This window comes from Parasteatoda tepidariorum, chromosome 7 (assembly GCF_982258835.1).
Source record: "Parasteatoda tepidariorum strain Cologne lab strain chromosome 7, Ptep-v5.0, whole genome shotgun sequence".
Classification (NCBI taxonomy): Eukaryota; Metazoa; Arthropoda; class Arachnida; order Araneae; family Theridiidae; genus Parasteatoda; species Parasteatoda tepidariorum.
The window spans coordinates 66,702,714-66,715,366 of NC_141761.1; the positions used below are offsets into that span (position 1 = coordinate 66,702,714).

Here is a 12,653-nt window from a genome sequence, read left to right on the forward strand (position 1 = left end):
AATTAGAAATTGTTATTAATTTAAATATTCATTTAAATCTCTAGTTCCGTACGAAAACGTTAATTACATTTCTGTTTCTTTGGTAAAGGAAAAATATAAAAGAGAAAAAAGGAAAGAAAATATATATCATGCCTTGTAAAAATGGATTAGAAAAATCAAAAATTGATTGAGTTTTTGAAAAGGTATTAAAAATAATTTTTAGAAGAATAGCGGTAATAAAGATATATCAGAAAGGATCGGCGATTCTCTGAAAGTTCAGTAATCTTTTGGCGCGCGTAAGTTGGCGAAGCCATCGAGCTTGGCAACCTTATGTGAAGAATTTTGTCCTGTAGATATTTGGGAAGCGCGCGAAGTTTTCAGATGCCCGAAATCGGCAGTGAAATTCAGTTTGGGTAGGCAATGAGGTTCTCCAGCTATAGCTGGCAATGTGACGTGCTTGGCTTCGCGTGCTAAAATTTTGCAGAATATTTACCTGTAGTAATTTGTACTATAGAATTGAGTATGAATAGCGATAAAAATAGTTATTTTGAGACTACTAAGTTTTTGTCCAGATGTTTATTTACAATTTTACTTTTGATGTCCACATTTCATACAGGGATATCCACTGTTAAGGGTGAGTTTCTTTTTTTTCTGTAATTAAAAAAAAATTAAAGCCGAAATTTTATATTTTTAGCAGTATATCATGTTATTGCAAAAAAAAAACAGGACTGATATAGAAGTGACTCTCCAGTGTCTTTAAGTATTTTGATTTTTAAAAATATTAGACTCATTATTTTGCTCGTTATTAGACTTAGATTGGTCATTAGACTTCCTGAAAATTCATTTTAAACTACAGTTTTTATTGGACAGGAGACCAATTTAATAAATGACAGTACATCAATATATTTAACAAAAAGATGTGATAAAATTTATTTGTCATTCCAAGTGTTAGCCTGTTACAAGAAAAAGAATTCTCGTTACTTAATTTAAATTGTAGAATTAGTAATTGTAATTTATTTAATTCCGAATAAAACTCATTAAAATATAATATTTTTTTTAATTTCCATTAAAAACAATTCATTATTTTTACCCTAAAATAAGCATTATATTGTAAATTAATCTGCTTAAATAAAGAAGTATCTAAAAACAAGGTAATTTTTGTTTGTCAACAGAAATTTTTAATAATAATTATTAAAAAAGATTTTTTTGATATTTATGAATACTTAAGTATGGCTTTTAAGGTCGAATACTAAATATAAAGAAATAAAAGATTTTGAAATTGCTGATATTCTTTTCAAAAAAAATTGGCAGACTAAATTTTTTTAACATAATATTTATCATAAAAATATCTTGCTTTCTATATATATTTTTTTATTTAGTTAATTTCAATGTTAATAAATGATTTTCTTTTATTTTCATAATTTTTTTTATTTTCTTTTAAGAAAATCACCACTGTTAATCTTTTTTTATTTTATAATTGCACTAAATGTAAAGAAGTAGTGGATGGTTTTTTTCTTTTAAAAAAAACCCCAATTTGTTTAAAAACCAGTGATATACAATATCAGACGGTATTTTAAGTTACGAAATTTATCACAGGAACATACACCAAATAAAAGAACATTTTATCTTCTTTCATCTACGAAATTCCGGAGGAAGCCAATCTGTGGTGAAAATGGTCTCACTAATTTAAGCAGGAGAGTGATTGAGAATTTGGGCACCTTAATGTTTATTTCACTTTTCGTGTATTTTTTTATATCTCTAAAATCAATGAAGCAAATGAAGGTAGTTTTACACAGAATCATTAAATTTGTTTCTATAAAAATAAGTGCAAGTAAAAAATTACTTTATACTGTTATTTATTATTTTTAGTCATTTAATTTATAAATGGTCCAAAATACTTAGATATGAATGTATACAAATTTTTGCACTAATCTGCATGATTTTAAAAGATAAATTTCAAAACTTTAAGGGAATCCGTGAAATAATTATTATAAAACAAATAGTTTAAAATACGAATTACGTGAGTTGATGACATATGCAATAAGTGAAAATAAAAATATGAGAAACAAATGCTTGACTGCTCTTCTACCTATATCACCCAGACTATGTTTTTTAGTTTGTCCCATTAAATTTTGAGGATTAACAATCCCTCGAAATCAGGCATATCATAAGAAGTTCCGGAACAAATTACGGTAAAAAGTACCGACCCACAGGTTCCGGTACTCTTTATCGTAAACTCCATTTTTGCTTGAATATGTTACAGAACAAAATATCTGATATACCGTAATTTTCACAGTATAATTACAATAAAATCACTGAATTATCCTAAAGGAATAAATATGCCTGTAAAAATTTCGGCAAAAATTTCACAGTAAAAAGGGATTTTATGGATGATGTGTCGGTACTTATTCCGTAATTTATACCGTACCGGAAAATATTTAGTGTTTGCTTTTTTAGTGAAGGCACTTTTTTTAGTAGAATGTAGAAATGCCGTGGGCACTAAATTAGCATGTTTATTAAGCCTTCGAACCATTAAGATTGTATCTAGCACGTAAAAATTCAACAGAAGACCAAAAATTAATAAGATTTTCGTTCAATTACGCATTGTACAGTGTGCAAAAAAAACGGACCAGCCTAATAACGTTTGATCTAATGATCGGATTTTCACGTTTTTGGACTCAATCTTAATGGCTCGATGGGGTGACCTTAAATATGCTTCTTAATAAGCGCAGACGATATTTTAAGTTACGGCACAAAAGCGTACTATCTCTAATTAAGCATACCTTTTTTCGATGGATTAAAATTTTTGACCCGTAAAATATGGGGGTTAGTTAGTTAGGAGAGCGAACTAAAGTATGGGTCCTTTAATGTTAATTTTACTTTTTGCGTATTTAGCCATATCTCAAGAAATTTTTAAGCGAATTAAAAGCATTTTTCACACAATTATAAAATTTGTTTGTAAAAAGATAATTCCATGCAAATTACTATTATTTTTTATTATTTTATTTAAGAATGATAGAAAAATTTAATAGTAAGGTTTAAGAAAATTAGCATCAATTTAAGGAATGTAATTTTATATAGCAAAATACGAAATTTGATCGAAATCGGTCGAAAAGTTCATGAAAAATCAATTTTAAGAGTCTAACTTCTTTAAAATTCAATTTCTTAGCAACTATTCGTTCGATTTCGTTCAAATTTTGTATTTTTCCATATACAATACATTCTTTAAAGCAACACAAAAATTTTACTATTTAAAATTGTACGCCTTTAGTATTCAAAAATTTTCGACCATTCTTAAAGGAAATAATAAGAAATAAGAAATATTTTCTAATAGTTTTTTGCCCGGTATTGTCTTTGAGTAAACGAATTATATAATTGAGAAAAATTTTTTTTCAATTCGTTTAAAAAGTTCTCGAGATGTGGTGAAATACGCAAAAAGTAAAATTAAAATTAAGGGGTCCAAGCTTTAGATCTCTCTCCTGACCAAACTATTGGGAGCATAATGCCCAGATTGCGGCTACCACCTATATTTTGGTCAGAAATCCGAATCTGTCGAAGAAATGGAATGTTTATTTAAAGAAAGAACGTTTTTGTGTCTGATTTCGTAACTTAAAATATCGTCTGTATTTATTAATTAGCATTTTTGAGGTCACGTCCTTGAGCTATTAAGATTGAGTTCTAAAACGCGAAAATCCGATCATTAAATCAAAAGATATTCAAGGTAGTCCGTTTTCTTTTCTTTTTTTTCCGCTTTGGCGCCCTGTGTATCTTAAGCAAACGCAATAATGCATTCTAATTGTTTGAAATACGAAGCATTTGGGTAATCATCAGATCTGCTGTTCAAAAAGCTAAATGAATTCACCAGAGAAAGAAGGCAAATTATAATTTGGCCAGACTGTGTTAAAAAAACATCAGTTTAAATTTAAAAAAGTCGTTTATGCTGATAAATAATTCTGAGCATCCTGCCTCAGCGTAAAGCAATGACATGAAACGTAAATGTCATTAATCTGCTGTTTTAGAATTACCGATTGTTTCCCAAGAGATTTCAATAAACTCAGTACCAACTAAACAAAAATATCATATAAAATAACTAAATTATAAAATGGTAAAGCCATTAAAACTTAAATAGGAAAAGTTAGGAAAAAAAAGAAAATTTTACTAAAAAGATTAAAAAAATCTATTTTATTTTTTTTGAAAATGCAACGTCACCTTTGCATATTTTGATTGCATTTAACATTGTGAACTAGTTTTATAATGGAAATATTAAAAAGTGTTTCATTTTCTTAGAAAACAATTATACTTTTTAAGAAGAATTCATTTAAAGAACTTGAACTAAGTTTTCACAACTTTTTGATGAAAATAAAAATTATTGTAAAACTAATTAGAAATGAAAACATTTTATCAAAAGAGGATTTCGCGAAAGAAAGAAAAAATGTTCCGATTCAGATTCAATTTTAAATAGGTTTAAAAAGTCATAAAAGAATTTTTTCAACTTTTTGTACAGCGAAGAATTAAATCTCTTTTCAATTAATATAGAAAACTTTTTTACATATTTTTGAGCTTTACATTTTTTTTCCAGTGCGTATTTTAAAACGGTCATAAAAAGTAATTAAACCGGGATACAAATAACAAGGTGTTAATAATTAAAATAACACTTCGTAATGGATCACGATTATTAAAAATGTTATAGAAATTTACGAGCTGTATATTTCGTATTATACGAATTTAAAATGTTAATAAAAATATTTTTAAAGATTTGCGTATGAAAAAGCACCTTAATTAAATGTAAAAACTTTTTAAGTCGTATAAAGTTTAATTTCAGTAGCTGAAATATATGCGACAATAAGTTTTTTAACATCACTTTGCAATGTTTCTGAAAGTTAGTGGACAATTCCACCTTTTTGTGCCACACGTAATATAATCATTTTTATATTTGTCCAAAAAAATTGTAAATAAAATGTGTCTATGCTTGGATTGACACAGTGCCAAAAGTAAAATACATAAAAATTCCAATAAAATTTGGTGTTATTCTAAATTTTCTTAAGTTGTGGTAAATCTACACATATTTTAGTGAATTTATGAAAACTGGGTCCTGATTTAGGAAAAATCTTAAAAATAAATCATTTGTTTAGATTTTTTGTGGTATCTCTTGCTCTTGTAAATTTGCTAAAGATGTACTGGAAATTTTATGAATCTAAAATTAGAATCGGGTTCTTTTTAAGGTTCTAATTTGGTATATATGAGAAAGTAAAGTCCTGTTTTTGAGGAAAGAACTCACAGAAACCATGTCTTATAGGGAGTTGTAGTCTTGAAATTATGAATTTTAAGCTTTATCAATTCTGTGTTACATAAGAATGTATTTCATTTCTATAATAGAAAACAAAATATTACAAAGTTCCAATTTTCGGATAAAATAGTTTGTGAGCGACCCATTTTTACGATGAAGTATTTTGGAAGGGTTTGTTTTAACAATAAAAAATTTTGTGAATGGTCCATCAGAGCCCCCAAATTTCTCCTATAATGATTACTGCATGTGCTTAAGAAAACCTGCATACACATTGCCCTCCCCCCCTCCAACATCGTAAATTAATTCTGAATAAAATTATGGTATAAAGTACCAGTACTTTGGGAGCATTATGCATAAAATCCATTCTTACCTTAAAATAGTGTACTGTACTTTTTCAGTAATTTTTATTTAATAAGAATTATTCAGTGATTTTACAGTAAAAATTACGATACATCAGTTTTTTTTGTTTCTTAACATGTAAAAATGAGCTGTAAAGATCAATAAAAATGGATTTTATGATAAAAAGTACCGTCACAAAGAGTGCCAGTACTTTTTACCGTAATTTGATCCGGAAATTTTTTACACTGTACTTGGAATCGCCTTAATACTCTATTTCGTTGTTTCTGATTCCCGAAATGTTCTCAATTTAGTCCATAAAACTTCAGAAAGTTGAAGAAAAACGATGTTCAGAAAAAAATTCATCGAAAGCAAATAAATTGGAGATAGTTTCTTGATTTCTTATTCCTTCATCTTTTTCTAACAAAAAATGTTATATTTGGGTAATCAGGGGTCTGTTTAGAAGAAATTTGGGTCCGTTAACGAACCCTTCACAAAATATATTTTCATAAAAACGGACCCTTCACAAAATATTTTAACTTAAAAACGGACCCTTCACAAAATGATTTTTCTTTTAATCGAACCCTTCACAAATTTGCTTATCTTCATTATTATTTTGTTAATCGAATAAACCCTTTCAAGGGCAGAAAACAAGAAAGATGGATGCAAACGAATTAAGTTTTGACTTCGGCAGACGATTCTTCCATTATTCGTCCGAAATTAATATTCTGCGTTCAGCAGTATAGGCTAAATACCAAATATTTGTATGTTGCATCTCTAATTTAGAAGCAGCAATTGTTGTTTATTTTTTAAAATTTAATTTTTTTAATTATAATTTTACAGTATTGAGCGTAATCTTGTATGTCTTTACAATTTAAAAAATCCTTGAAAAAAAAATTATTTTTTGCAATAACTGACCCTATTTGCACAAATTCATAAAAGCGGACCCTGGTTGAAAGAATGTGAGTAATTGTTTCACAATTTCACGAAAAACGGACCTTTCACCAAATGTCTGGACAGACCCCTGGTAATATATTTAATTAGAATATTAGAAATTTAATTGATTCATTATTTTGCAACCAAAAAAAATATTTGAATTATAAATTCTTAATAATGCTCTTGTTTGTATTGTGCGTATATAAGGTCGCACATCTATGAAAAGATTAGTTTCAATCTTTTTAGGCAAAATCTTTTGTAAAAACTTACGTTTTTGATAATAAAATTATTTTAAAATTGTTGGTAAAAACTTCTTATTAAACATTGCTGTTAAGGTTTTTTTAAAGTAGCTGTAAATAATTATTGGATATTTTGAAAACTATTTACAAATTATGAAGCTTATAGGTAATGATTTTGTCCATCATTAGCAATTTGCGTCAATTTTTATCTTGCTTAAATAAATAAACTGCTGTGTGAGTTGACATTTTATTGTAAAACATTAAAAAAACAAAGTATCTCTAGTTTTAGCTGTAGTCATTAACTAATTTTAATTGCAAACAGCTCCCTTCGCAAACACAGTCTTTATTTGTGAAATCACACCGGCCTCGTATTTCGACGATTCTATCAGATTTCAAGAGACTCTTTGTGTAGAGCATATCTTTTTGTCATTTCCCTATCCGATTTGTTCCATATTTTCCCTTTTCCTGGAATTCTCTCCACTCAATCACTCCCGTAATCCTTTTCTCCGGCGAATATTTGTGCCATATTCACTCCTAATGAATAATGACTCCGGGACTCCTCACGAAATAAATTAACCACAAAATCAATCGCTTTTCGCTCTTCGCTTTAGTATCCACTTTTAGAGTTGGGGTGAATATTTCGGTTTTATGGGGAGCATTTGTTACTCAGATGAATATTTTTAAGCACTTTAAAAGGAATCCCATACGGAAATAAATTAAGCATTGTGAAAAAGTCTATGAAATATATGGCTTCATCTTTAAAACAAAAAACTTTAAAAAAAAGCATTCCCACAGTAGCCCGTTGCCAACCAGAGAGTGGGGATAGTAGCTATCGACAATGTCAATAGAATCAAGTTAGCATGTTTTATATACTAGTGAATTGTAATTTTGTAGTGGTAGATACTCTACAGTACTCCCCCACCAGAATTATAACGGTGATAGAATTCGATACATGGATGCCACTAGTTGAGTCACTGCTGTTTTTGTGCGAAGCCGGGAGAGCTGTATTAAGATCACAGTACTTTTGCATGCTGAATGTGAGAGCTGTATTAAGTTCACGGTCGTAGTCACTCCTGTGTTGCCTTTAGCAGTCCAGTGTATGCAAGCAGACGCTGTGCGTGATCGTGACGAGACTGAGTAGCAACAGTGCGAGGAGGTGGATAATGTCGCAGTCACAAGTAGCAAGTCAACTGTTCAATGCGGTCCATCCATCGAAGTAGGCGTTCGTGTCTAGGTAGGCGTGCTCATATCGAAGTGGGCGTTTCTGCCAAGGAAGGCATGTTCACATCACGTCCGGGTCATCAATGTGGGAATAGTAGCTATCGACAATGTCAACCTTCCTCTGTGAAAAGGTACCTCATCATAGAATCGAGTTAACATGTCCTATATACTAGTGAATTGTAATTTTGTAGTGGTAGATACTCTACAAGGCTTTACAATTTCGTGAACAGCGGCATAAATGTCGCAGTGTAGTCAGCATTGCGCTCAGGCGGCTTTTACTTTCTAGACAAGCTGGTATCTATCTGAAGCTAGGTGGGCCTCGAGTCGCAGCTGGGGATCGAACCCTCGGTCTTCCAAATCCCAGTTCAATACCTTTAACTCTAGATAATCGTGACTTAATCAAAAACTGTAACTTCGTCCTTAATTTAAAATATCATCTAACCCGGGTGGACCTTGGCTTTCAGCAGAATCGCATTCCATACCATCCTGTAAATTAGATTAATAAGTTAATCTCTTTTTTCACGAAAATAGTTTGTTTTCCCTGTGCAAATGATGTAATGATTCTACAGTAAATAAAACATACAGCAAATGCTTGTAGCCATTTCCCTTCTTATATTAAGACGAAAGTACAAGCTTCCAAAAGTATCGAAAACTAGTTTCGATGCTTTTAGACAACAACAGTAAAATTATGTTTGTAATCGTAACAAATTAAATATTTATTACAATATCGCATTTTGCAATAATAAAATTTTTTCCCCTTTCCAACCCTTTCATCGTAATTTGTGACTGTTCTCGTAATTTATAATGCAAATTATTTATTATGCTTTAAATTTTTTTACGTAAACACTTTATTTTAGTATTCGTCAAAGTATTAAACGATTTTTCTCTCGGAAAAATAAATTATTGGCTTCTATTTCATACGAACATTAAAGGGAAAGATTATCGAAAATTGAATAAAATGTATTAATTAATCTGTTTTTTTCTGAAAAATTCAACAATCAATTGAAATTAATAGCCCAAGTCATGTCTGAAGTCATAAGGAAAGAGACCATTTAAAGGAATTTAAGTAGAGAATACCTTCTGTTCACTATCTTTAGTATCTAACTTAACTAGTCTTTTATAATTTAGAAAAACCATAAAATTAAGTACTTTCTTGGCAATTAATGCTTCGCTATTCCACTGAGTATTCTGCTTATTTAATTAACCGATAAAATATCTCTTTCTAAAACCACTGATTCGCTACGGAGAGAAAAGCATGATGCGTGAATAAGGTTAAATATTTTCTACAAGAAAATATGCTATTTAAACTGAGGTAAAGTAGAAAATATTCACTTACTAAAGAAACTGGTTAGGTTTTCAGAGCTTATTATTAAGGGGGAAAAGAGAAAAAATGTTCAGTGATGTCTTTTTCGTAACTCAGAGATTAGTGGGTTTTAGCGTCAAAAGTTCGGCGAGAAAATGTCACCATTTCTTAATCAGATGACAAACTTGGAAATAAAAGGCTGCTCCTAATATTTTTTTTATACTGTTGATTTTTTAGAATATTTTATTTTCGTATTCAATTATGATAGAAGTTTCCATGAATACGTAATATTATTATATTTAACGCTTGGAATTTAAATTTTTTATTTTGTCACATTAATCAGATAATTTTTTTACTAGATTTTGCAACATTGATTTTCATTTATGAAAGGGGGGAATTATTTACAGCAGCAAAACTGTAGAGTAAATGTTCATGTACCTTAAACTCGAGTTCAAGAAACCCCACTATTCAGTGAAATGTCCTGGAGCTAATATGCATGTGAAATAATTAGTTAAGGTGATTTCTGGTACTTCAAGTAGGCAGACGTTGCAGTTGGAAGTAGAGGTTTCATCTTTTACACATTTGGAATATTGATATTTTTGTTGTTTCTTACGTAGTCTCTCCAAAAACTTTCTGACGAAAAAAGTGTTATGACTAAGTGGGACAAGCAATAGGCCAGCTATTATTCTTATAAGTCAGTGGTAAGATTTAAGAAAACGTAAGTTTCATTGCTCATGATAGGTTGTTTATAGACTACTCACCCTTGCTACCAAGCCGATTGAAATGAGATCCCAACCCTTTTTAAAGACCGGGGTCTATTCGAGCTTTCAGACTTTCCCGAAAACTTTTTTTTTTTTCATTTGAAAAGCTCGCGTCGATTCTTCTGCCCACCTAAAGAATCCAATATATCGCTTGTCAGGCTTGTAAATAGGTCTAAGTACACAGGTCTAATACATCAAAACTCCTGTAACCTACCGTCTTGGATTTAGTTTTATTCGATACATCGGAAACGATGTTTCATTTCTATAGATTGAAGCAAGTAATTTTGACTTAGACCACCTCTTTGACCTCCTCTCCATAAGTTAATTCAAGATGGCGTCAAAAGCTATCTTCAACGCGAAGGCGAGGATCAGTTATCCAAAATCCAGAGTATGCCTGAACTACATTTTATAAAAAAAATCCAAATTTACCATAATTTCTTCTCAGTAATGTATTTTAAAGCTTAGAACCTTATAGTATAAAATTGAATTTTTACCATAGATCTGGGAATTTATTTTGTTTCTGTTATATTTAAGGTTTCTTTTCCGGCAAATTTCATACTTTTCCACATTTGGAAACAGCAGCTTATAACCATTAAAATTATGTTAAATTTTAAATTTTCACAACTTAAAGATAAATTTGTAATGCCGCACTTACTGTGCAACACACATTTCTCGTTTTTTTCCCCTTCCCAGCCCATTAGTTTACTGAAATATGTACCTATGTTGCAGCTAGTAGATTTTGACTGTCGTATCTAAGAAAGAAACATTATTTTGAATGACCCTTGACATTTGCTCCAAAACTCCTCTAATAGTTACTATAGATGTATTAAAACATAAAATAGGTGTCAATGTCATTATTCAATTTTGGCAAAAGAAAGTTTTGCCTCTTCTGAATAGTATAATAGTTTCACATAAAGAACATTTTCTTAAAATTTTAGCAAAATAAAAAACGTCAAGCATCCAACCTTTTCTAATTCTTAATAAAACTGGCTTTAAAATTCCAGGGTAAATTCATTTAAATCACATAAATTATATTTATTGTGTTTTCTTTTACAAAATTAACTAAAAAAATTATTCATTGGAAGAGATTTTAAAAATCAATTTGATTCTTGCTGAGTTTTCTTATTTATAAACTGTTTAAAAACATTTTAAATAATTTGACGTATCCAGCAAAGACACCGGTTTTTCTAAAATCGATTACTTTTAAATTTTTGCTCCATAAGCAACATAAGATGAACTGCAAAAAAAATATTCCAAAATCTCTGAGATCTTTGATTCCTTGGATTTGACAATAGCTACGGTTATGGTTCAAAGACCCTTTTCTTTATTGGAAAGAATGAAGGCTTATTCTTTAAATGCCAAACTCAGCTGATTTTAGGGAGATAATGCCCGTTCCATCTCAACCCTCCTCCTCCTCACTGATCCCCCTGTTCTTTTGAGACATCAACAGCTGTTGTCTGTTTTGTGGATTTACTGTAAACAAATTTTCCACATCTTTATAAACCTCCCAAGCATCACTAAAATGATGTAATAGATAATACGTAAAATATGTATTGTTGTCAGTGCGTTAAAATAATGCTAAAAACAGATGTCTGAAAGTTGCAGTATTTTTTTCACAAAAGTAAATTGGTTTATTTTTCATGCAAGCAAAAGCAGATGCATTAAATGTAGAGTATGTAAAAAGAAAAGATCGTTAAGAAAGATGTCGCCGTTTATGTGTAAAACTTAAACAGCTTTCATCATCTGTGTAATCGATTTGAAACAAATATAATTATGCGCAAGACTTGAAAAACATAGGTCTTGTCCTTTAGTTTTTACAAAAAATACCCGCTCTTTAAATTTTTTCTGTGAATTTGATATTTTTGTCTGCTTAATAGGGAGTATTTTTAAAAATTTTAAATAAAGATTACGGCATTGCTAAATTATCTATTATTATCTTATTAATAATAAAATTATCAAAAATTTTTTTTCGTTTTAAATGAAGGTATAATGACTCTTCGTCGATTATACTTTCTTAATTTTCTAATTTTTCTTTCGGTGTGAAATTAGTTCAGATGAATACAGTTCAGATGCTGTTCTAAATTTTTTATATTTTTTTTAAAATTATTTTTAAAATATTTTCCAGTTATCATTTTGAACAAATTTTAATGACTTCGATACGTAGTTATTCTTTTTCTGCAGTGCCACTTATTGGCAGAAAGTTTAACTAACTGTGAAAGTCAATGGGTTAAAATTTTCTATCTTCCTAACCATAATGCCGCAAGCCAAACATTTTTATCACATTCCATTTCGTTTTTTAATGATTTTCAAAATTTAACAGTCAATTTCGAAAGATCTGGTACTTGTTATGTTGGTACACTAATTTGTAACTTCACAAAGACATTTAAATGCTTGTTTATTTTTATGTCATGTTACTCCCATTTAGAATTTTGATAGTTTTCAATCGTTTAAATAAATCTATTTTTAAGGCAGCAATGTAAAAAATAATTTTTAACGTTAGAAAAAATTCAGATGATATTTTATTTAATGTTATTTTTTAATTTAGAAAATTAACATTAATTTGTGAATTTGCTTAAATTTTTTAAAACTAT

At 29.6% G+C, this 12,653-nt stretch overlaps 1 protein-coding gene across 1 annotated transcript in view; it reads left to right on the forward strand.

Annotated features, from left to right (window-relative positions):
• Positions 1–328: 328 nt before the first annotated feature.
• The window catches only part of LOC107445428 (BMP and activin membrane-bound inhibitor homolog), a 56,848-nt gene continuing 44,523 nt past the window's right edge, over positions 329–12,653 (forward strand). Inside the window, exon 1 of the mRNA XM_016059813.4 lies at positions 329–613. Coding sequence (XP_015915299.2) covers positions 502–613 — 112 coding nt within the window. The 5' untranslated portion in view covers positions 329–501. The remainder of the gene's footprint in view (positions 614–12,653) is intronic.